Below are 27,003 nucleotides of genomic sequence, written 5' to 3'. Positions count from 1 at the left end.
ATCAAATAAGTTACAGAGCCTGTATTGTTCTCGTGGGTTGAAAGGTTGCTGTCAAGTTCTGTCTCCCAGTTTGTTAGGTCATTATTGGTTTTGATAACCCTGAAATCATGAAACTGAAATCAGTTTTCTTATCAGAGTGACTCCCTTACCTTAAAACCACAATAGCCTTGATAGTGGGGAAGGGCTGTTTGTAGCAAGAGTTACATTTTTATTTATATCTTCTTTCAAGGCTGCATTGCATCAGTTCACCAAAATCTAAACCAGGGTTAGTTTGGAATCACCCTTCAGCAGAGATAACTCTTAAAAAAAAATTTAAACGAAACAAAATCCTAGAGTAAAAGTCTTGCAGCTCCCTGGGATACTTTCTGGGATAATTCCATCCAAAGGAGAAGAGAGGGGCAACTATGCCCTCCAGAGAGCAGCAGCTCCTGGGCTGTGATGGAGCACACCAAAGGCTGCAAAGGGCCCTACAAGTACTCCAGTGCTGTTGAACCACACCTTGGCTGGGACCATCTCCCTGAGAAATGCCAAAAACAGCATCTCTGTTCCTGGTCATGGACAATGCTCTCCTCCTGATGGGAGGAACAAGCTGGGAGTGTTCATGGTGTTTATGTCTTCAGCTGGCAGATGGGAACACGTTCAACAAGAGTCAGTGAGTGGGGGAGGCTGAGGCCTTTGAGAGGTCTCTCATTTGCAAGCACCTTCATGTTTGCTCCAGATGGATGTTCAGTGTGACTATGGTTGAACATTTTGTGAAGTAAAGCCTCATACCTCTTATGCCAAAGCTTGGGTACACCTGAGCTGATAAACATGTCCAAAATATTTATTATTCAATACCACAGCTATGACTCCTTGAAGAAATCACTGCCTGCCAGCTCACTCCTCATTCTCCTCCTACAAGGATGATACTACCATCTTTGGATTGTCAGAAATGTTTCTTGGTATAGAATGTTTCTAAACCAGGAATATTTATGAAATTAAATGTGCTTTGGACCATTCCTGCAGTGTCTTTGCTCTCTAGACTGCACTCATCCTGAGCAATGCAAGTAACCAGCTGTAGTCTCAAGTCCTCTTTGTTTCATGCTTTGTTTTCCATGTTTAAAACATACCTCCCCTCATATTAACTTTCTATATATTAGGCACCACTTTAATTCTGAAGTGCCAGAAACCTACATCCAAATTACTGTTTCCCCTGCAAACAAAAAGAAACCATAAAATTTCTGTGATCTTTCCATCTGGGTTTTAATCGTCTGAACTACTGCAAGTCAAAAGAGCACCAGCTCAATGTAGTCATTGTCTTCAAGTAGGCAGGTACAAGACAGACAGCCAGAGAATGCTAAATATACCTTCCATCATGGTGTCATTTACACAGGAGCATTTTGCTTCTCCAGCACACAAAGACTTTAAAATAACCTGAATCACAACAAGCTGGGTTAAGCACAGAGCAACCTCCTGATGCTCACCTCCCCGGAGCTTCTGGGGGACCAGCATCCTGCACTGTCACATATCAAGCCTTTTTCTCTGGCAGCCTGCTCCAATTCCTTGTCAAACAAGTTTAGAGAGGCTGCCCAGGAGTTTCAGTGTTCACAAAAGGCCTGCTGCCACAAACTGCAGAGCTGATTAAGGTGGCACCATCTCCCTGCCAGACCTCACTGCTCTGCCCCTTCTCACCACCCCTCCAGATCTAAGGGGGGTGGAGGGGGTGATCCTCAATCAAGCACCTTCTCATTCACAGAAAAAAACACCTCACAAATCCAGGTTAGGGCACCACTAGTAAAAGAGTAGAATGGATGGGGATGACAACAAACAGGTGAGATAACCACATAACCTGTCTGTGCCAGGGCAGTTCATCTGGCTGAGTCCTGGTGCTGCACAGCCCATCTGCATAGCTCAGGAGATATCTAACCTGCATTAGGTTACAGCACAGCTCTTTTGTTTACCATCATCTCTCTACTTGTCTTTCTATGGCTCCCTCTCTCCTGGTTGTTAAATAGAAAAAAAGGAAATAGAGCAATTGAGTAACACCTTTTTTTTTTTTTAACCTGAGACAGAAGCTGCTTTTATTAGAGATGCTGCAACTGGTGAAAAAGAGTCTTTTCTGGTTTATTTGTATGTGTAGGTACAGTTTTCTCCAGGCCACATCTACTGCCTTGTATTTTTGTCACTGATCTCTGCATCTTCAGGCTGTATTCATTCAAGGATGCTGGGCAGAGCTTTTTTCCTTGAGTCAAATATTAGCATCATACAAATCAAATTATGAGATGCCATTGACCCAAACATCTCCTGTTATTTATAACTTTTCTCAAGTGTTGTTCAGTATATTTAGATTTGCCTCTTGTCGCAGCATCTCATACTCATCCAGAAGTAGCCACACTCCTGTTAATCTTTCCATCCTTAAAACAGAGCATGTGATTCTCCTTTGCAGACTCTTTCCTGGATGAGCCTTCCTTTTTACCTCCCCTTACTATTATCCTATTCTATTCTTCAACTTTTACCCCCTCTCTTGCTTGGATGTTTGTCTCTTATTTAATTTCAACTTCTGAGCTGTATAATTTAATATTCTGGCTACATACTTTGCTATACAACTTTTTAGGCTTTTAATTAAATTAATGGCACCTTCCCAAAACATCAAGAATCACAATTTTTCAACCTTAACAGAAAGTTCCCAGGAAGATACCAGTTAATTCTTTTGCCCTGGTGCTGCAAATAATGAGTTTTATGCAACAGTCTCTGTGCAATTCTGTAACATGCATTATGCAGGAAGTCACATCACTAAAAATGTTCTTTCTGGAGTTATAAATCTTCAGCTGAAGGCACAGCTCAACTGAAAACAGTGCAAGTTATTTCCAGTAACTTATGGACCCAGAACTTCACACAATTAATATGGCCAAAGACCTTCACTTAAACAGCTGAGGCAGTGTAAGAACCACACATCACAAATCCCAATATCAGCCTCAGTAAAATAGTGTAAGCATTAAAACACAGCAGTAGTTAAAGGTTTGCATTCCAGAATACATTTGTGATGACAGAGTGCCAAAAAGTCACACTAACCTATTTTTTAGCCAAAAAACATCTCCAATACACTCACTTTGGGAGGAACAAGTTAGAGAGGAAAGGGATCAGGATGTATGGGTTCATGCAGGTCCCTTCTGATACATAAAGCTCTATTGGGCAGTTATGAAAGTTATGAACAAGAAGTTCTTGTAAAATCAGTTTACTAGGGAAAAAGGTCTTAGTGCTGGCTCAGTCAGAAAGGCTGCACCTGAACTGACTGGTTTTGGAAGATGCACGAGGAGTCCATGTATATACATCATAGATGTGGCTGACATTTCAACTTACAGCCCAAAATACCCATCAAATAAGTGTAAAGTAATTATATACCCTCCACTTGACAGGAGGGAGAGGCCGGAATTCGATTTCCCAATCATTCAGTACTCTGTTTGCAAAGGGCCTGATAAAACTCCTGTGTATTAATGACAATTCTATTGATTTACAGGGATGAGGACCAGACCAAACTTCTGCATTTTATATGGCCATAGGGGATTTCAGCCTCAATGTACAAAGACACCTTGGAATCTGCTCTGAACATCAAAAAATCTGAGCTCTTCTCTGGGAAAGGGTTTGCATAAAGTTTATCACTAATAAGGTTTGAAATGGATTCAGTTTGAAAGGTGACACTGATTTTAATGGTAAGATTTTCACAGCCCAAGACCAACAGGCATGTCCAATTTGAAACATTCTGTAATCTTACCATAAAATAGATTTTTTTTTACTATATTTTCTTTTCTGTTCTCAGTTACCCTTGCATAAAATCAGAATGAGTTATGGGCTGAGGAAATGAGAATGAAAACTGCTTTGGTTTTCAGTGCTTTAATTAAAAAAAAACAAAACAAAAAAACTCCAGAAAATAAACAGAAGACTGGCAGCTTATCTCAATTCTTTTTGTTTCTAATCCACTAGTGTTTCAGACCTGACAGCTTCTGCTGAGGTACCAAAATCTCCTGAAATGAAGAAGGAAGTCAGAATTCTCAGTGACAAACCTGCCAGTCTAAAGTTAGGACACAGGACATTGCAGACAGCAGGCTAAGAATAACAGGGCAAACTCACAGGGGGAGAAATAACAATAAAATACAGGAACTCTGACTCTCCTCCTGCAATATCACCCAATCCTAACGCCACCAAGAAGAAAGCAGTGTGAACGTGTGTGCAAGAGATAAGAGGCTGTCAAAGCACTGGAGGCTTCTGCTCAGTGCCAGAAAATTAAAGTTGGATTATTCAGTAGAAGTCAAGCTGATCTGAGAGTCACACCAGTGTCTGGTTCACAGTGCAACTTACCTTGACAAAGAGCTCAATTTCAGGGTCCTTTCCTTCCCCATTAGCAGGAACAGAGTCTGTCATTTTTCACCCCGAAGGCTACCAGCTGATCTCCTGCTCTCAAGTGGCAAAAGGAGGTTTCAGCTGCACAGTGGGCAGGTTCCTCTTCCCGACAGCTCTCACGAACTCTTAAAACATCATTTGTAATGACAGAGCTCAAAAGCGGCGAGGAAAACAAGTTTGCTGGCTAATAAATAAATAACAGTAAGAAGGAAAGCAAAGCAGGCAGCAGAGAAGCAGTCCCTGTCACGGCTGTGTGGTTCTTCAGAGCAACAAGTGCTGCTGTGCTCTGCTCCTGTATCCTCATCTGTCAGAGCTGCAGTTCTCACTGCCTGCCCAAAATAGCCCAGAGCATAAAAAAAAAAAAAAAAAAAAAAAAAAAAAAGAGGGTGGGGTTAACTCACAGGGGAGGAGACAAGCTCCTGGTACCTACAGCAGGATCAGTCTCTGGGCAAATAATTCACCTCTTCCCTGTTTCCAGTGTTTCTCTTGTTCCCTCCCGCGTTCTACAGCTGGGAGCAGCGGTGACAGGGGAGAGATGACAGTCTGTGCAGGCTGGTTTCTCTGCTTGAAGCAAGAGGGATGGTTTTTTTCCTTCTTTTCTGAAAGGTGTCTGCCCTGCTTCTAGCTGTCCAAAATCCTAATTGTGTTATTGCTAAGAATGGTAGGGGAAAAAAAAGCCTGATTTCTTCATCCTCTGCATAGGTCGTTGCAGTGGTACAAGGACCATGCAGAAAAGCCTTGGTGAAAATAGAACTGGGGGCAATGGTTTTAAGCTGTAAAATTTAGATTAGACAGTAGGAAGAATTTTTTTAGTGTGAAGGTCATGAGACACTGGCACAGGTTGCCCATGGAAGTTGTGGGTGCTCCCTCCCTAGAAGTGTTCAAGGCCAGGTTGGATGGGGCTTGGAGCAACCTTATCTGGTGAGAGGTGTCCCTGCCTATGGCAGTGGGGTTGGAAATGGCTGATCGTTAAGGTTCCTCACAACCCAAACCATTCTGTGTTTCTATGAAGAATCACAAAGCCAAAACTGAATATTCTTGGGTGAGAAAAACACCCATGGTGCCACCACTCCTGATGGAGTTGAGGAGCAGAAGAACAGGAATGTGACTATGCTGGAGAAAGACGAGCCTTCAGGGCTCTGGGAAAATGAAAATATTTGGGTCCCATAACTATTTCTCAGTATGTCCTCTTGGGGTGTTGGTAATAGCAGGGGGACAGGAGGGTGATGGCATGCTGGGGTGGAGTATGGAAGAAAACTGTCAAGGGCCTTAACCTACTATTGACATATTGTTGTCATCTCTATCCCCTCCCTTCCCCCTGCATTCCTCCTGTGACTCAGAGGTCACCATGCAGCAACCTGAAGCAAGGGGTGGCACAGGGAAGAAAGGTCTGACACAGTTAAATGGTTGGACTTGATGATCTTAGAGTTTTTTTTCTAACCAGAACAATGCTGTGATTCCATAAAAGGTACTAAGGAAAGGAGTGCTGGCATAAAAGAGGAGGAGGGTCAAAGGCAAAAGAGTCTGGTGGGACTTCCTCCTCCTCATTGCCATCATTGTCTGGTGGAACTGGCTCCCTTTGTGCCCTCCTGCCCCTGGCAAAGTCCCTAATCCTTCACCTCTTCCCCAGCCCCCTCCCTGTTTCAGGACCACAGCATTTTCAGCTCAGATGCTGTCTGCAGCTCATGCTGCCAGACGTGAGCAGCTTTACTTTCCCCTTCTCACATAGAGAGGCCTTATGGGCATGGTTTGATGGCACCAAACACTTGACTTTCCTGAAAGTGCTCTTAGCTGTGTTCTTTCATGATCTTTAATTCCCTCCTTTGACCTCCAGGCTTTTGACACCAGTCCAGAGCTTTAGCAGCCAGCACCTATGTGGCTCTCTCCCTATGGGAGTTTCCCACCACAGATGCTTCATGTGCCCACAGAGCACTGAAATGGTTAACAAGTAAATCTCATTATGCTGTTGTGACTGTAATTACAACATAATCAACATTATAATTAGTGTAAAAGTGTGCTTATGGTTTATAGATCTAATTAGCACTCATTCAAATAACTGGAAGGTAAATTATAAGAGAATTAAGTATTATTAACTCCTTTGATTTCAAACTTTTACATGTAATTTTTGGACTAGGTACATTAATTACAAACATTTATAGTATAATTATTCTTAGGCCTACCCAAGGCAAACTTCCAAGGACCTGGGTTAAGTGTACTTACATGTAGCAAAAAGAATCATTGCATTCCAATTATATATTACAGTTGTAAAAGTCTGCCAAAAACTAGTCACTGTATCTCTTAAATGCACCCCTAAATAATTGGTTTTGCTGAAAAAATCTTTTGCATTGGCACTTCATGTAACAAAGTCATGTCCCTTAATGTGGGCAGTGGGTCAACTGGACTGAGGGTACCTGTAGCTCCAACCTCATTGATAAAGCTGTTTTGATATATGCTTTAAACCATCTGTATCAGCACAAAAACAGACATATCAGCACTGGAGGAGAAAATGCTGCCAATTGTAAGAAGAGTCAGGAGGCAATACAGCTAATGCAAAACCAAACTATCTGGAAAAAAAATCAGTCTGGAAAAATACCAGCACTTAGAAGATGTGACCTATTTAGATGTCTCCTTTAGAATGAAAAAAATGTGGCCTAGAAGTGCCTACTTTTTTTCCACTGGTAATAAAGGAAGCCTAGGATAATAAGCTCGTATAAAGATAATATAATGGTCAGGTAAATCCACTTGTAATATTTAAGTTATAGAAATCTGTGTCTGGTTTCTCTTTGTGTCATCTCACACTGCAGAAGATGTGCATGCCTTGTGTTTCTGAAAGCTAAACTTTAGATTTAGCAATTTTAGAAGAGACTTATCCTGTCAAAACATTTATATCCTTCCTTCCCAATCACTGTCTGGGTTTAGTGGTGTATTATAATTAGCTTGCAAGAAGATTATTGTGCTGAGGCTCAGCAAAGCAGAAGGGAAAGTGCAATACAGAGGAGGGGAGTTAAGATCCCCTGAAGCTGTTTCCATCTTGACCCGGATATAAACCACTGCAGAACTGGGCTAGACCTCATCTGGTTCAATAGACCTCTGGCCAGCAGTGCCCCTGGAAGATCCCTTCCCCCTCTGTTTTTAACCATGAGGCATCACCTTGCACTCATTCCCTGTCCCAGGACTTGATACAGGGTGCTTAGAGCTGAAGTGTGAACATCACATATCTGGTATTTCAGCTTTGCTTTTAGGTATCCACAGAGAGAATTAACCCAGCCCAACTCAGAAAACCCTCTGGTTTTCAAAAAAAATCTCCATATAGAAGCCCTAGAAGAGACCAAGCACACCAGAGTCTGGCTCAGATAAATGCTGTTTCTTAAAAATAGATTCTGAAAGCTTGATTTGAGATAAACATTGAAGGAGACAATGAATAGGAGGAAATATATATATATATAGATGCATATATATATGCAACATATATTTATATGTATTACTTCAGGAATCATTCAGTAGTAGTAGAAACATTTAGTAAAAATCATTTAATACTTTGCTGTCATATAAAACTCACCTATCACTTACATCTAGGTGGAACATTTTTTACTATAATAGTTACTATTGTCTACACAGCTCTGTTTCATGTTATGAAATCAACTTTTTATTCAGACAAATTAAGGGTAAGATACTGATAAATAATTAGCACACTCTCATTTTACTGCAAAGAATGAGTTGCTTAGTTTGGCCTATCATTTTCTCACAAGTCACAAGTAGCAGAGGCTTTGAGTTACATCCAAGAACGTTAGACATTGAATTATGAACTCTTCATAAGCCAAGTCATTATAGTTTGAGGTTTATGAGGTATATAAATGGATATGAGCACATTAATAAAAGAAGAGGACAGCCTCAGAAAAGGAACCAGCACATCTCCACATAAGAACCTCTATTGTAGGTGAACTCTGACGCACTATCAGCTTTCATGAGCCTGATCCAACCTTCACTTCCAGCAAAGATTTGTCCCGAGGGGGTGAATCAGAGGCCAAGCATCCAGAATGTAATTCTATCATGGAGTTCTCCAGCAGACTGCTAAGTTACCAAGAAAGAGCAGGGCACGGAGTGCATCTGTCCCCTGGTGCACACTTGGTGCTGCTGCCCAGCCTGTTCTGCCAGAGCTTGACCTTACACATCTTATACGACATAGGAAACGTGTTTCTTGTGAATAAACTTCCACTAGAGAGGAAAAGAAGAAGGAAAAATCCTGGTGCAGCTGCAGTAAGGTGTATCTGGGGCTAGGTTTTACCTGGGGATTATTTATCTGCTTAGTTGGCTAAAAATCCACAACTAAGAAGCAACCAGGTACTAAATTGGCATGTTTGAAAAGATCATGAAAAAATAGCTTCTGGGCACAGTTCTGAATCACTTTGCATTTATTGCAGGTTACTGGCTTTAACATCCTATTGATTAAGAACAAATATAGTGAATCAATCCAGCAAATACAGTGAATCAATCCACTAATTTTAATTTCCTTTTGAATTACGTGTCACTATCTAGTCTTTGTCTGAACTTCTGAAAAATCAAAAGGCATTTGTCACAGATATTTAGGGTCAGGCTGCATATTCCTCTTTCCAGATATATTAGACATGCAAGGATGTACAAAGCTCTTTTTATTAGCTTCATGCCAGGATTGGGAGAACAGGTAGACTGCCTCAAGTCCAGAGATGCTGAGTGCCTCAAAACCTCTTGTTTTGATAGAAAAACTCTGATTTTGTTCCTTCTAATGAATTGTGCCACACTCAAGGGTATGGAATAAAAGATATCAAGTGATACAAGAAGCCTACAGCCTGGAAGCCCCAAGAAATGGGATGGGATGGAAAAATCTAGGTCAGTAAAACTTTGCACTCCAATCAACTGGCAAATTTTAGATAGCTCTCTCTGCATCCATCCACCACACAGTATGAAACCATCCCAGCCATGAGCTACAGCAGCTCTCCTTTAACTGGTTGTAAAAATTCATGATTTAGCTCTAAAGGTCTCTGGATGAAACTCAGCTACATAACAGAATTGCAGATCACTAGAATCAGCTCAGACAGGAGCTTTGCAAAGCAGGTTCTAGTCCAAAAGCATGCAATTATTTTTCTTTTTTTATATATATAACTATGTTTTCAGATGGATGCAGTATCCAACTTGGCTGTAACATTAACAACTTCAAGAGAAAAACCCACTGCTGTTCAGTGTAAAGAGGGATTTCATTATGGGTAATTATCCCAGCACTCATCCTCAGACAGTCACAGCCAACCATTCACAGGGAAATGGCACTTAAAAAGGTACAAAATCACCTCCTAGTGCTGCACCTAGTTGAGAGGCTTCTAGAGGGCAGCTGTTTATTCCTTTATTTTACTATAATTCCAAATCTGTCATTTCTGTTAAAAACAAAAGACACTTCCAAAAAAGACTGCTCTGGAAAGTGGTATTGTAGGGGATACAATGGAGAGCATTACAGGTTGTCCTGCACAGTGGGCTCTGGGCATACTGTGGCTGATGAAAGGTAGAATATAGATATCCTCAGCCCTTGCTTTTCCAGTCAAGACCTCCATACTTCATGAGAAAAAACACCACCAAGTACTGTGATATACTTATTGTTGACTCACTGCTGTCACAGACCTAAAATCACATTATTAAACCTAAATGTCTGCAACAGAGTAATGCATATCCCTGTCCTAATTTTCAAGTGTTCTTAGTGCAAATCCCTATTTAGATTATTTCTGTTCATTTCCTGGTATCATTCTTGTCATAAATCCAGTATAAATGTATCAGTATTCAAAGCATCTACAAGAAAACTAGGGTTAAATCCTTCCAAGAAAAAGATCAGCACACAACACTCTACTCCAATCCCAAATTATGAATTATAATTTACAGAAAGTGTTCAAAATTGCATGAACAAACTCATGGACATCTCAAGGTTCAGTTCCCCCAGGTAAATAAGGGGCAAAGAATGCACAATTGCTGCTGATTTTGCTGGATACATTTGTTTTTCACTCTAGTGTTTGGAAAACAATTTGGCTGAATGCAGAAATCACTTTCTACATTTTGATGCACATTATTTCTAAAAGATGAAGCTTTCAGCACTCAGTTTGGAATTACTCATGACTCAGACAAGTTCCCATGGGTTCAAATGCTGGCATCAATGACATTCAGCTGTGCCAGAGCAAGCCAGAAAGTACCTGCACAGCAGATGAGAGGATTCTCTGTGGTGTCATTACCTTAAGAAAAGGCCTTCTGGCTTTTGGCTCCCTGATAAACACACTCTTTTTGGGTATGAAATAGCACAGACCAACATTTTCACATCTCTCTTTATGGCAGCAAAGTTGAACCTCTGGATATATTATGGTCACCTTAGCAAGGAGGGGGCTGTACACACACAGCTGCCTGACCTTGAGGCTGACAGTGAGCTGGGGAACTCTTCCATTCTCCTCAGAACTTTGCTCTTATTAATTTTTCATTTCACCTTTTGGTACTTCTCTGATAAAGTTTCCACAAAGTTTGCCAATGAAAAAGCTCACTTTTCCTTTGTGCATCATCTCAAGCTGTTATTAAATGAATGGTTTGGGTTTGGGGTTTTTTTGCCTTCTTTCTTCAACAGAACAGTTCAACATCTTGAAGCACCTGACACTGACTTGGTGATACTACATTTTAATTTTGCTTTGGAAAAGTTTCAGTTTTAGTTTTCCTTGAGTATCCTTTTCACTACAGAGTTAATGCAGACAACCAGGATGAACTGGAATAATGTGGCTGGTTAACCAAGATGTGAACCCTTCTGCTGCAACCACACTTCAATGTTTGTAGATTTTCACTGGTTATCACCATGCACACTTTATTAGGGCTTCAGAGACTACAGTCCCACATCCTTAAGTGAAATATGGTAGTGGCAACTCTTAAAGAAGAAGTTGGTTTAAGCCTGAAAGTAAATCTTAGTGTGAAATGCAGCTCTGAGCACAGTCTGAACAGCAAGGTGTTCTTGATTACATCTGTCACTATTGGGAATACTGGGTAGCCTAAGCAGAAAGATGTTTTAGGATATAAAATCTGCCTGAGCAGAAAGACTATCAAAAATTTTTTTTCCTCTTTTCCCAGAATCTCAAAATTTTCAGAGAGTATGTAGCAGGTAGCACTTCTATAAGGAATGTGTGGGCACTTGGTCATTGGCTGAAATATCTGGAAGTAACATCATAAACCACAGAGAGGTCAAAGGCCAGAGTTACTTTTGCAGTCTCACTGCTCTTGCCTTGGTGGCAGCTGTGATACAGTCCTGTAGACAATGGACAAGGTTTTCCTTGGAGAGCTACATCAGTCAGAAAAGTGCTAATGAGATATGGAGCCCTTTACTCATTATTACTACCCATTCTTAGACAAGCAGCATGTAAGAACTGATGCCAGAATAATTCATAAATATATATATATAAGGGTATATCATGATGCTGAGAAAAAAAATCTAAATCCCCCTGCAGAGGCTGGCATCAACAAGAGACTCTCAGGTATATGTGGCCAAGAAGGCCAATGGCATCCTGGCCTGTAACAGGAACAGCGTCGCCAGCAGGTCCAAGGAAGTGATTCTGGCCCTGTACTCAGCGCTGGTGAGGCCACACCTCGAGTACTGTGTCCAGTTCTGGGCCCCCCAGTTCAGGAAGGAGATTGAGGTCCTGGAGCAGGCTGGTGAAGGGACTCGAGCACAGACCCTATGAGGAGAGGCTGAGGGAGCTGGGGGTGTTCAGCCTGGAGAAGAGGAGGCTCAGGGGAGACCTCATCGCTCTCTACAACTCCCTGAAAGGAGGTTGTAGACAGGGGGGGTTGGGCTCTTTTGCCAGACGACTTTCAACAAGACAAGAGGGCATGGTCTTAAGTTGTGCCAGGGGAAGTTTAGGTTAGATATTAGAAAGAATTTCTTTACGGAGAGAGTGATCAGCCATTGGAATGGGCTGCCCAGGGAAGTAGTGGATTCTCCATCCCTGGAGATATTTAAAAAGAGACTGGATGTGGCACTCAGTGCCATGGTCTAGCAACCGCAATGGTGGTTCAAGGGTTGGACTTGATGATCTCTGAGGTCCCTTCCAACCCAGCCAATTCTATGATTCTATGATTCTATGATTCTATGATTCTATGATTCTATGATTCTATGATTCTATGTTGACACAGAAAATTGTCTTTCAGAGAAGAAAGACCAAGTCACAAAGGGTGAAAGTATGGGTGCTGCAAGGATTGACTCCTCTCAGCTCTGTAATTGCATGATGTGGAAGACCCTGTGTGGGAGTTTCTACCTCTGCTCATGCTGGGTGAACTCACCATAAAAAGATGACTTCAGTCTGCAGAATTACCAAACTGTCATCCTCTACAGTTAATCTTGTTTGCTATGAGAGATTCCTCAATTAAGACAATGAATTAAAAGGTATTTGAATGTTCTCATGAAAGGAAAAATGACTGGGCAGTGACCTTTTCAGAAAAACTAAGTACCTCAAATCAAAACTAAAGGCAAGCTAGCCAGGTCATCTATCCATCTTGCAGGATATTATAAACCCTGCAGTGTACTATTAAAATGGGGGGGCGGGGGGGGAATTAAAATACTATAACTAAACTGAAAGGAAATCCACCCATAAAAATCCCATAATGCAAAGCTTCCTAAAATCAAAGAGAAGGACAGAACAGCTGGAATTAATACACAAGGGGATAGTTTACTATTGATAGGGTTGATATTATCACCTATTTTTAAGCCTTCCTAATGCTTTCCTGGTTACACCCCATTTTCAGTTCCATGTAACTTTTTTCATACTTTAAAAAGTAGGCTTTTCAACACAGCTCTTCCTTCTTTCTTCATCCAAAGAGCTTCAGAAACCCAAGGGTTTATCTTGCAGTGCAACCAACCACTGAAGTCCCCATTCCCCTGATGTCTGAGGTTAAAAACAGAGGACAGGCAGGGCATGGAAGGGAACAGAAACACAAGGAAATGACCTGATTTCCCTAGAATCAACAGCAAACCTAAGAATAGACTCCCCAGCTACTCAATGCCAGATTAATCAGACCATTGTAAATTAAGAACACATTTGTTCTTCCAAGTATTCAGAATCCCCTCGTCACAGAGAACTCTCCCTGTGCAGGTGGCTTTGTGAGTACACACAAAAGTACAACATTCTTGGGCAGAAAACCCCAGTTATTCCACTACCCCCCTATCATAGTCAGGTCTTTAGTTTGTGTCTGGGTTTGGATTTTTTTTTCTTTTGGTTTTTTTTTTAATTAGAACATGGTTCCTCCCCCCCATGAGCTACACCGTCCAGTGTACGTCTTTACTCGACAAGTTAATTGTTAAGAGGAATGAAGCTGCAGAATGTTCTTTGGCCAGATATTTGCAGGGACTTGGAGAACAGAGTATCCTCCCTGGCTGGCAGTGGAGGAGGAAGTTCCAGGGTTTTATACCCAGGGTATTTTTAGCTGTTATCATTCAGAGTGCACAGGGCCAATCAGTGCTCGATGTCTGCAAGGAACTCTCCTCCCGTCCAAACTTCGTTCCCTGCAATCTCACAGGGAGGAGCCAAATGACTGTGGATTTGCTGCTCTCAGCTTCTGCTCTTGGTCATAGGAGCTCAGGACCACATGGAAAAGCTCTGGCACACCGAAGGATGGGAACAATTTGGACCATGGTGGGGTCGTTGAGTCAACAGATTGAGCACCCTGCCTACATTTGGGGAAAATCAGGAAATTGGAAGTGTCTCATAAAGTCTCCTCAGGAATGCAGCCCTGCAGTGTGATCAACACACAAAACAACCTGTGTGGTTTTTACAAGGGTGTTCTTTCTTACGTCACTGTAGAACTATGCATTATGCAACTAGAAACTGCTTAATACTGATTATTTACAAATCCATGTGGTCACCAAAGAAAGGGCTCAAGATAGTTGTATAGAAAATTTTTGATACTGGACCTTTGCCCAGTACATTTGCTTAGTGTCTTTTCACAGAGATATGACCTTGTAGTAGTAACTTTAGGATGTGAGGAACTGGAATTGGGATTAGACTGCTCAGACATGGACTTCCAGAGGCATGTTAGGTGCCTTGGGGTATCCTGCTCAGCCTCCAGAGCTGCTTTTCACAGAAATATTTTAAAGCTGTTCAGCCACTTCCCCATATGAGAAAGCTGCTTTCTGAGATGGTACCTATCAAGATTTATCAGGTGATCAGGGTTCCCTATTAGTTGATCTACAACTTAATGACTGACTTCCTACAATTTCAGATTGAGTGGATTCCTTAGGACAGTCTGTGTTAAGTCCTGGGGTGTTTAACTCAAAGAGATGTCCTCTGAGATTTGTGAACTGTCATTTTTAGCCAAAGTAAGAATTTCTCCTTCTCCATATTCAGCTTTTATCCAACATAGAAACAAAAGAGAAAAACAAGCAGCTCAGACTAATGTACAAGAAATTCTCTGTCTGACAGAATGATTTAAAAAAAAAAAAAAAAAGACTTCAGAAACTGCAGACACAAATCCCCAAATTTGAACAATCTTCAAACTGCATGTACAGAGCATGCATGAAAGAATCCTGAGTGTTATCCTGCCTGCACTGAATCAGTGTAATACAAAACTCTTTTTATTTTCAGCATAGCCTAGCTTTTCAGCCCAAACATGCTGCTCCTCAAAAATAACCCTGAAATACCATGGAGTCCCACTGAGCAGAAAGTGTATCAACCATGATCTGCACTGCATAACTTGATTGCCCAATAGGTCTTTATCATATTCATAGGAACTGACAGACTGAAATAATAAATAATGAAATGAAATGGAGCAATTCAGCTCTTACTGTTTCAGATCTTCCATCGAAATTTCACAGAATCACAGAATGGTTTGGGTGGGAAGGGACCTTAAAGATCATCCAGTTCCAACCCCCCTACATGGGCAGGGACACCTCCCACCAGCCCAGGTTGCTCCAAGCCCCATCCAACCTGGCCTTCAACACTTCAGGGATGTTGAACCACAACTTCCCTGGGGAAGTTTCTTCAGCTCTAGTAATTTAAACTTATTATTTTAAGTCAGTCTTATTGTTAGCCTAAGAGCTGGTCTTGAGTGCTAGAAGTCTGAAATACAGATCAGACAGCACATCTTTCAGAGCCTCTTGTTTAGGATTGCCACGTAGAGAACTGTGGCTGAATCACAGGCAGAAAATATAAAGAGGACGTGGGCTTCATTGTGTTTGCTGATGGATCACTTGTGCCAGGAAGGAATTTGTGGGTAGTAATAGCTGAAATTAGGCTTTGATATAGGTTACAAAACCTTGAAGTCATTTATTTGTATGAGGGCAGAAATGTACTCATGAGCTGAGAGGTCTGACTGATCTCTGATACTCAGCTGCTTCTTTGCAGCCTCCCACTAGGCCAGGTTGCTCCAAGCCCCAACAAACTTGGCCTTCAGCACTCCCAGCCACAACTTCTCTTGTCCAGTGTCTCACCACCCTTACAGGAAAGATTTTATTCCTAAGATATCATCTAAATCTACCCTCTTTCAATCTGTCCTCATCAGCAGAGCTGCTCCAGCCCTATGATCATCTTCATGGTCCAACAGCTCCATGTCCTTCCTGTGCTGGGGGTACAGAACTGGACACAGTGCTCCACGTGGGGTCTCATAAGAGCAGAGTAGAGGGGAAGAATCCCCTCCTGTGACCTGCTGGCCGCACTTCTTTTGATGCAGCCCAGGAATCAGTTGGTTTTTTGGGCTGCAAGTGCACCGTGCTGGCTCATGGTGAGCTTCTCATCAACCAACACCCCCAGCTCCTTTTCCTCAAGACTGCTCTGAATCCATGCTCCACCCAACCTGTCATTTATCCAAGACTTCCTTATATATACATTAGAGACACCTCACTGATAAGTCACATGCCATTTCTGGCTAATAGAGACCCTCTGAGGGGCCACCAAAGTATTAGTGTAAGGAAGTATCAGGTAAGGAAGTTTGTAGAGTATAAATGTGGGACAAGTACAAAACACTTCTGCTGCCCAGAACCGTAGCACAAATACATTTTAAATACTTTTTTAAAAAAATAAACAATAAAATGGTAAAAATGCATTTGACCAGAGTTCAGAAGAGAGATTAAATACCTCTATATTCAGATGGAAAGCTTCCACTCTTTCTGTTTGCTTCTCAACAAGTCCTCAAGCTGCAGGGTTGAGCTTTAGATGTGAATGCTTCCCAAAGACCAGCAACTCAGACAGGTGAACAACCACATCTAAAAATCAATCAAGGATCCAGAAAAGAGCTCTTCAAAGGTGTTGAATTTAAGACTCAGGACCAGTGTCTGTGAGTCCTCCTTACACCAGTGGGGCAGTGGAAATAAAGCCCTCCTGGTGCTCTGCAGGCAGGCTAGAGAACCTTACAGTCGTGTGTGAAAAACATCAGTGCTGAAAGGAAAACAGGTGCCAGGATAAATGAAAAACTGTGAAAAGCACCAAGAAATTAATTAAGGTTTTACTGTCTCCAACGTGTTCACATCAGGACATTTCAGCACAAAGAGAATGATGCGTTTACTTAAGTTATCACAGATATCTTAAGGCAGAAGGTTTTTAAAAGAATCTTTTTTACTGCTTGTTTAGTCTGGCTATAGAAGTAGAAGCACCCTGAGACAGGATGCAGCTGGGGAAAAAAAAAAAGGCACCTTTGTGGAAAAAAGAAATGTGCAGAAGGGGATTACTATGACAACTGGAAGACAGAGAGAGCAAAAGGATTTGCTGGTTTAGCCAGCAAAACATCTGAGGATGTCTGAGACTAAACTGATGTAAAAAATCACTAAATGAAAGAATGAAATGCTGATGGACCATACTGGCACAAGAGCAAGGGTGTGTTAGCTGCCCATGAATAAATGTAATTTGGAAATTAGAGTGAGGCCTCAAATCATCAGAGCAGTGATGTTCTGAAACAGATTTGCAAATGAATAATAATGGCCACTTAGGTTTTAGATCAACCTTGATCAATTTATGAGTTATGTATCACAGGATGAGGCTGTCTGTGACAGAAAAGACTTTATTTTGTGTCACAAAAGGTCACCTCCAGAACCAATTAATTTTTTTCAGATTATCAAGAAGAAAAAAAAATCATCTTGATGTGCAAAGATATCTACCTTTCTGTACAGTCTTTATAAACTGTAAGTGGGAGATCATTGTTTTTCTCTCAGTGTTCTCAAGTTTCACTTCACCAACACTTGCAGACTGCTTTGAGGTGACTGCAATGAGGCTGCAACAGAAAATCAATTAACTCACAAATCAAAATCCTGGTTTCAAACACCACTTACCTGTAGTGAAACCAGACCTGTGCACTAACCAATTCCCTTCTCCTCTATTGCTCACTGTATCATTGCAACCTTATCAAAGTCCTTTACGTTTTACAACAGTCAGAGATGTACCAACAATAAAAGGTCAACAGAACTGTATAATTAATTGATAGGAAAAAAATCATCTAGAAGTCTAATAGAAGAGTCACACCTACAGATAACAAATCAGTGACTCGTTTTAAAGTGACAGCCCACCTGCTGTTTTTTTCCCATAGAAGTTAAGTTTCATACAGGTTCATAACATTTGCCCTTAAGCAGTTGTAAGCATTTTAAAAATTGCTACTGATACAGAAAAATATTCAGGTGTTCAATTTCAGGCTCAGTCAGATAGCATGAGAGAACACCAAAAATATTTCTAATGGACCAGTAAATACAGTTGCAGAGCAGTGGAAAATTGCCTTTCACCACAGGGTCTTATAACTCAAAAAACCAGAAGCAGATTTTCTTTTTGCAGTTAAAATCTTAATCTGTGTTTAAGATGGAACCTTGGAATCCAAACCTAATAAATTCAGTTGGGTTTTTTTTTCTTTTACTATGGTGTCTAAAATAAGAAGAGTTTTCAACAAGTAGGGCTGAAAGAAATATTTATGGGGGTTGGTGTTAAGAAAAGGATAAGGGTTGAACTTAAAGAAAGTGCTGATTCTCAGCCTTGGAAAGATGTTACTATGCATCACACAATTTAATCTGATCAAATTAAAATGGCCAGTGAACAGCTAAACTGTCCAAAATTGCACCATTTGTTCACTGTTGCTCTTCAGCTGTTGCTGAGTGTGGATGCTGACAGAAAAAAAAGGAAAAGTAAATAGCCTGACAAAAAGAAAAAGAAAATCAGTCTAGTGTTTGTTTCCAGATAGATACCCATTATCAGAATTAGCTTCTAGTCTAACCTAGTAATCCAGGTTTCGTATTTAAACTGTCACTGCTGGCATGCAGTTTATTTAACTTCAAGTGACAGTGAAGGGTTGTGTGCAGTGAAAGTTTATGGCTTGGTTCAATTACCTAAACCTAGATATTCAGCAGCATTTGGGAGGCCCTAGGGTTGCTGAGGAAATCTGTAAACATATATGGAAAAGGATCTATGGGAGACCCATGGTGTTTTGCAGAGGCAGCTGGAGACCAGGAGGGAAATCTCAAGGCATCTGAACCAGAACTGGTTGTCTATGGTTGGAAAACTGAATCAGACTTGATTCAATAAATGGAGCTTATAGAACAAACCTCACCCTACAGCTGATGCCTACATTTGGCCAGATAATTAACATCCCATTGTGCTATTCCAGGCAGCTTGCTTTTTTTTTTTTCCTTGCAAAAGGAGCCGAGATATCCTGCAGAAATGTAGTTAATACCTTGTTGTCACATCTTAAGCCAAGTGAGCCAATCCAACCCTTGAACCCTAAAAAACCCAAAAAGCAGAGCAGAAGGGCAGCTTGCAGATTCCAAAATAATTTTATATTTATCATTACCTTTTCAGGGACTACCTTTTATTTTGTGTTTGTAAAACATCAGTCTCAGCAGAGCTGCTCTTTTGGCACTCTTGCTATAAATAAAACCACTACAAATCCCTTGAGCTTGGACAAGAAACCATTTAACAACTGATGGTACCACTGAATAGATAAGTTATCAGGGACAGCAAAAGAGCAATCAATTCACAAATCCAAACATTTTCCTCTCCTAAAATGTAATAAAAGGAACTGAGATGTGTCAAAAGAAAAGAAAGGAAAACAAAACCAGGCTGGGATAAACAGTTTTATTTTAAGACCATGAGCAAGAGTCATAAAAAGAAAATTCTAAGACAAAGAAGCAAGTAAATCCCATCTCAATTTTCTCTCGGTGTGAGCTACCTGTTTACGTTGTATTTGCTCTTGCTGCAATCACTGTGCAGTAACAATTTCCCAGACAATACAGGTCCCTATTTTGAAGCTGTTGCTACGCTACTGCCCTGTGCCCAACCACGGGCGCTGCTGGAGCCAAAAGCTGAAGGTGGCACAGGAGTGACAGCTGAAAATTGATTCATGGACCTCTCTGGAGGCAGAAAAGGAGCTCAAGCAAAGCACAGGCTCAGCAGAGGTCAGAAGCAAGACCTTTTACCCTTTGTATCCAAAAGATTAAGCAAACTGCTGTGCCCTGCTGCTAAAGCACACGTTCTGTTCATGACTGATAGGGAACTGGATGTTATCTGCAACACCACTGCCATTTGCTAATCTTTTCACACAAGCACACAGAGTAATTCAGATAAGCATAAATCAAGCTATGAAGAAACCCACAACACCATTATCAACCCCAGAAATTAGGGTTTGTTAAAACTTGAGGGATTATCAATCCCCTACCCAGGACAGGGTGTAGGAGCCATAAAGCCATCGTGTGCCTGTATACATGGTGTGGAGATACTACAGTTGTATCTATCTTTCTGAGTTAGTAGAGCAAAAGCACTGGTTAGAGTATGCTATGGCCTGGATTTACACCAGAGAGATTCTCTGACTTCAAAACCATACTGTTTGCAGTATCATATCACTCTCAGAAACCTAATGCTTTTCAAGTCAAGTGGCTGTGTCACAGCTACCTGCAGGCCGGGGAGTAATAAATGGTTGGGATTGTTACAGAATCTTCTTTTGGGGAAATACCAGAGCTAGAAGGTGAATTTTGTATTCTTAAGCAATACGTAAAAGGATGCACAAGTATGCTAAAATGCAATAAAGTGTCCCAACCAGAGAGTTGGAAAGATGATGAACTAAAGAGGCACTTCTTGCAGTAATTTTTATTGGCAATGCTAACATTACCTGTACCTGAAAAGTGGAGTTTAAGCAGTGTGTAATTAAGTGGAGAGAGACTGAAAGAGGTTAAAGAAAAACCTAAACCAAAACAGAAAACCCCACAACACACCAAACCACTCAAAGTTTAGAAATGATGGCTCAGTCTTGAAGGCAGGCTGAAGGAATTTAATTTGTTTCATCTAGGAAAGCAAAGACTGAAGGCAACTTGATATCTGTCTTCTAACACATAAAGGACCTATATATTAAAAATAAAAATAGCATCATTCAGAGCAATGGAATTTTAATCAAGTAAAATATGTGTCTCAGGAAAATGATTAAGCATCAACAGAGACTAATTGGTATAAGTGCTGAATCTGCATCACTGGATATTTTCAAAGAAGCACCTGCTAGGGATGGTCTAGAAAAGGCTGAGAGCAGGAGGACACATCTTATCACTTGACATTTCAGCCTTTTATTTCTATATTTTATTGTACTTGTAAACTATCTTACATAAGACTAACTGTGGACAAAAAAGTAATAAATCCATTAATTTCATTAAAATTATCAAAAAAGGTACCATGTTAGGATATTGGCTCCCCATTCATCTTCTCTTATTGTGCACATCAACTTCAGCATCATGCATCTGGATCTGTAAAGCTGCCATGACTGGAGAACTCTGAAAACAGTTTTTTGATCTTTTGCTTGCTCCAGATGCTCAGTTAACACTATTTAAAAGGTGGATTATGAATCATTTAACCTTTTTTCTAAGCTTATTCATAACACAAAAGTAACATTTGCTTACTTACATTAGATTTATCATAAAAATATTTTTAAAATCTAAAATGTCACAAAAAGCCAAATTACTATAATGTTATGTACATATGGAAAGTTACACCTACCACCTGGCTTCAGCAAGAATTCATTCCACTCCCTGAAAACCTCAGGGGAGAAGATCTGGTTTAACATCAGCCTTATGTGCAGTATTGGAGGCAATTAAAAGACTACCCAGCTTTCATTGCTGAAAGGAACCTGACCACCTAATTATGCTTGCAGATTTCTATAGCCCCCAAAAATTCCAGTTACAGCTTTTTTTCCTCTGTAGACTATGAGTGTAGCAAGAAATAAGTGGCTGAAAATTTGAAAAACTGTTCATTTGAAAAAATGTTCATTTATACCAGGTACTCTTTTACTTTTCATTTACTTTTCATATATTTTTTAATTCCCTAAAATGCACAGCAAAGCACCAGCATAACCACTGACTTCAGACTGGATATCCAAGCACTTAGATTACCATTTGGTTCTCATCTCTTCAAATAATAAATGTTAAAAATCAGCTATGTCCTGTAACTTCGTGTTCTAAAGGATTCATACACACTTCTTAGGTAAAACATTCTCAGTATGGTCCATAAACAATAGAAAAGCCAACTCAATGAGAAAGAGCATGGATTTTGCAGTGATACAAGCAATTAATCTGTGTTCCTGTTAAGAACATGGTCTGTCAGTCATAAAAGTTCTGCTCAACTTTGAGAGTCAGTAGGGAGCTAGCACAGGGTTGTGCCATCAACTTACAGCCCTCAGGCCTTCTGAACTTGGAACCACAGGAGTGGGAAGAATCTTGCTGGAAAAACAGAAATTTCCTTTCTTTCCCAGCTATTGATTTAAAAGAAATTTTACTAAAAGATGCAATAACCCCAATGGGGAAAGCTAGAAGTTCAAGTTCTGCTGTACAAAGTTAAAAGAAGTATCATTCTTTCTTAAATGTAAGCACTGGTATCCAGAGAAAGAACAGGAGGCAACAGGCACAGGTTCAGATACAGAAAATTCCATAAATTTGATAATGATGATTATCTGATTTGAAATTTATAAATACAGAACTGTTTATTATATAAACAATAATATTAGAAGGACTGGACCATATGATCCTTGAGGTCACTTCCCACCTGACATGCTAGGATTCTGTGACTGGAATGGCTCCACAGAGAAGCTGTAGATCCTTCATCTTTGGAAACAGCAAAAACCTGGCCAGACATGACACCAAAAAACCTGCTCTAAGTGATCCTGCTCTGCATTAGAGATTGGATTAGATGATCTCCAGAGATGCTTCCAGCATCCATAACTCTGTTACCCCAGTGCAGCAATCCAGCTAAAACAGTGCATTGGGTTTGTATTGTTTCAATAACTCAAGGTGTTTGCTTCCCAGGGCAAAGAATTTCCTTCTTTCTTTTGGGAACTGTGCTCCTACAGCCCATACAGAAAGGCTATAATTTTTAGCCAGTCTCAGGTCATCAATAAACCTGAAAGGCAGTAATTTTCTGAAAGGAAAATAGAGGGAATAGTCTTTAAATGGCAACTCAAGCTTCAGGAAAGCAAAAAGTTTGCATTTGCAACCTTCAAAACAAGCATCCTTCTACACAAGGAAATAGAGCACAGCAGTGAAAAGGTTGGACCTTGGAGCAGCATTTAGTTAGGTCAAGCTGTCCTGTGCCACAGCCTGCATGTCAGTCATATTTCTGTTCAGATTTCAAAGGCTTCTGTTGAAAGAAATTATGATGTTGTTGAAAGGGCATTAAAGTGCCTTTGACAAGCCTGGACATGCTGGATTCACACAGACAGCTCTATGCTGGTACATGCTCTGTTCTGCTATTAAAGGTACACAGAATTCTTTGATGAAAGCAGATATTTTTACCTTATGGCACACCCTGAAATAGTTCATTGACATAGTTACTGAGTACTGATAATCAGTGTAAGATTAGTCAATGTGATTTAAACTTTTTCTTGGTGTCTAATAGCACGGATTGAATTACAGAAAATATTATCCAGTCTGACTGAAACTATGGTCCTAATGCAACAGCACCAGCAACATTCTGATGAAGTTAAATTTCTATTCTAGGCAGTGTACTGCCACTAAGCCAGCTAGCCTGGTAGTTAGACATCATTTCATCTTCCCACCTTCTCTGGTTTTCAGTCAGCAACCTCTGACACTCACATTTCCAGCCTCTCACAGAGATTTGTTAGTGCTACAAACAAAAGAAGGAACATATAGTGGCAAAAATTGTCATTACCACTATTTTCCCACAGAAAAAAGTCCTTCTGTCCTCTTTGTATCTCCAGAAAAAAAGCAAATCTAGAAGATGAACCCCATTTCAGAGCAACACTGGTGGGCCAGAGACCACATGAGAAGGGAACCACCAGGGAATAATGGGCGCTGCCACAGCTCTGAGGTTTGGTTCCTAAGGGCAAGTGACAGCCTTCAGGTATTTCACAATTCTTGTTATATATTACTCTCCGACCTTCCTTTTTATAGGCTGACTTTTGCTATCTAGATAATTAAAGATAGCAAAGCTGGCTCTGCAGTCCATGAAGTTAGCAGTTTATTACCTTGATACCAGCAACAAAGCAAACCAAACCAAAAACTGGAGAGAGAGGGGAAAAAAAAAAAAAAAAAAAAAGTCATCACTTTCTCAAGGAATAAAATGCTGCCCTTGGACTTGAGTTCAGCCACCCCACACAGAAACATCCAGTGCCCTGCCCATCAGGTGTCCTGCTCCTGCTGGAGGAGGATCACAGCATGGATCACCTGGAAAGCCTCATGGATCATCTTCCAGCCAGGCAAGGATGTCCTGGGGCTCAAGGACATCTCAAAGGCACTAGGCACTTATGCTTAGGCAAATTTAATAGAGTCCAAAGTTTGTGTTTCTCTCCAGGTTGGCTGATAAGTCCCTCTGTGGGATACTCAGCTACGCTGCACAATCAAGACAAGGAGAAGGACTTCTTCAGTCCTTCTCCAAAAGTTATTTTCAAAATGCCCCTTTTCTCACTTTTCAGAAAGTCAAATTAACCCCATCATCTCTGCTTGAATATGACCATCTGCAAATGTTCCTTCTTCATGCACCATTATTGTGAAACAAGGGGAATGTGAAAGAGCAAGGAACATATAAGAATCTTAAAGTCAAAGTACAACAGTCATGTTGCTAACACCAAAATGTTGCTAAGAAACAAAGTATAATCAAATGCTTTGACTTTTAAAACATGTCAGAAGGATTACAAGCAGAGATGTGAACTAGAACCAACACCATACACCCTTCTTTGCCCATGTAATGAACGATTTTTAGCAATGCCATGATCCAGTCACAGAAATACAACAGCTGCCCTATGATGATAACCAAAGGCCAAATGCCTTCACACATGGTTTTCACAACCCAGTTCTGTAGAAATCAGTCACAAAACCCCCTTGTGGAGTACACATGGTACCCGAACAATTCAGAACCCAGTAATTAGTGGCTGCTCCCTCTCCTGTTTCTCTTTTTACAAGAGCAGCTGCAGTTATTTTGAAATTCAAGAGAAATGGCTGAAATGCTATGGGTTTTCTTATCCTGAATAAGACTAAATAAATCAATAGCCATTTCTGGCTTGTTTGGATTTTTAATTTTTGTATTTATCAATAATTTAAATTACCTGTCTTTCTGCAAAAATCACAAAAACCATCACAATGGATTGTCACACTAGGAAGGGAGACATGAAGCAGGAATTACATCAACTTTTCATCTACAGGAAGACATGATATGAAGCAAAAAAAATTATATCCTGGCTTTCTTAATGTATTCAAAAGAATCTCAAGATTGTGTTGACACCTTATGGAAGTGCTCTCCTTTATCATACAGGCAAATGTAGGATAAATTTTTAACTAAGTTTTCCAAGAAATCAAAGATTTACAACCACCAAACCATCTGATCTCCCCTAGCTTGTACAAGATAATCAGCATCTCACACCAATGTAAAGGTCATGGTGTGTTCTTGCATAAATAAATTAAATTAACAAATACAGACACTGGGGAAAACACTTATCACTATGTCTGGTGACAAAATCTCTTATCCTGCTTTCAAAGTACCTGTGGAACTCAGGAACAGATTCTGATAATCTGATTTTATGTTGAAAAGATAAAAAACTTCACAAGACTTCTGTTGGAATAACAGAATATTACACTCATGGTGTATGGCCCCATTCAAGGAAAATAAGAACTTAAAATTTTATTTCTCATGTAGTTTAAAAGGAGGAATTCTCAGGTCTGTGTTATGACCTAATAAATATTGAGGATGGTTGAATACAAGAGTTTTCATGAAGGCAAGTAGAGTGTTTATTTAAGAAGAAATGTGTTTATGGTTTAGAAATTTAAGTAATACTTTATAAGGTTACAAAATTTACCTTAGTTGTTTATACCTAACTCAAAATTAATGAAAAATATATGTTAAAATTTCCAGAGAAATACATTAATCTAAACACATATTAATCTAAATATTGAAAGAAATAAGAAAGACACCTCTTTCAGGGAGAAGCATCTGTAGAAATGTTATTGCCATGATCTAAACTATTTATTTAGCTTTCTTCACAGCATAAATAACTATCACTTTTGAATCATCAGCTACTAGACAGATACTAAAATGCAGGGATAGCTGAACTAGCTTGACTAAAACAGTTAAAGTAGCAGTAGTATAGCTGCAGCTGCAGGGAGACTTCACAGAATAAACGAATTGTAGCAACCAAACACTTTCTCCATGCTCCTGCTTCACTTGTGCAGAAGTGCAGAAATCCCAAGCATCTCCACAAAACACAAATTTCTCCTCTTTGAGTGCCTTAAGATGTAAAGAGTAAGTGGGTAGCTGTAGTTTACCAAATCACAGGATATATACAATGATTTCTGGTTTAAAACAAGTGTATTCTTTAGAAGCTCCCCAAGCTCTTACCTTTACAAACATGTAAATCTCACAATCTTCCTTAGAGTTGCCAGTTTCTCCCAAGTTATTGTTAAGGGGGAATCTGAGGGACATGGAAGAGTTGGAAGAAGTTATCGGGGTCTGTCGGGACAGGAAACCTGGAGAACCACGCATGTTGCTGGGAAATACAATATCATCTATGTGCTTATCTTCTAGAGCTGGGTTCCCCAGATCCATCTCCTGGATGTATTCTTCAGCACCATGGTGAGATGAGGAACCATCCTCCCTATCAGCCCCATGCTGAGAAGTTGCAGAATTACTACAGCTATCTTCTGAGCCCTCCTGACTGCCATCCATGCTCTCTGGGATGGTAGTGAGGGAATAAGGAGGTGGATCTTCACGGACATTGTTATAAAAGTTATCTCCTTTTTCTTCCTCAGAATCTGGAATCTCATAGAGAGTGGTATTGGCAGCATTTTGATAACTGGGTAAGGCCTGATCTTCCATCTTGCTGGCTGGTGAGTTTTATTTGCCTTCTGGTGTCTCAGAAGACTTAGCAGTTCAAGCAAGATGTTGGCAGACCAATGCTCTTGAGAAGGGAGCAGTCTGTGGTGTTCTTTCTGAGTGCTCTGCTACACATGGCAGATCTCCAACAATCATTTACCCAGAGCTTTAAATCAACAACTACACTTCCACTGGAATAAAAGATAGGGCTGTCTCACTTTAACCCCTTTGTCAATCTGACTCCTGACAACTCTACTTTAGGACCTGTAACCACTTTTTGTCCTTCCAGATGCAGCCTGGCCAAGTGTCCTGAGAAACAGCTGAGGCACCT

General features: G+C 40.5%; 1 protein-coding gene across 2 annotated transcripts in view; it reads right to left on the bottom strand.

Annotated features, from left to right (window-relative positions):
* Positions 1-26,675, bottom strand: part of CLIC5 (chloride intracellular channel 5) — a 79,041-nt gene extending 52,366 nt beyond the window's left edge. The window contains exon 1 of one of the 2 annotated variants that reach the window (XM_030448365.1): positions 26,199-26,675. In XM_030448365.1, coding sequence (XP_030304225.1) covers positions 26,199-26,675 — 477 coding nt within the window. Of the gene's footprint in view, positions 1-4,335; positions 4,691-26,198 lie in introns of those variants that run through there. The other variant, XM_008499831.2, reaches the window with a different exon arrangement.
* Between the last annotated feature and the right edge of the window lie 328 nt (positions 26,676-27,003).

This window comes from Calypte anna, chromosome 3 (genome assembly GCF_003957555.1).
Source record: "Calypte anna isolate BGI_N300 chromosome 3, bCalAnn1_v1.p, whole genome shotgun sequence".
Taxonomy (NCBI): Eukaryota; Metazoa; Chordata; class Aves; order Apodiformes; family Trochilidae; genus Calypte; species Calypte anna.
The sequence above is the reverse complement of the archived record's forward strand: the minus strand, read 5'-3'. Positions and strand labels throughout refer to the sequence as shown.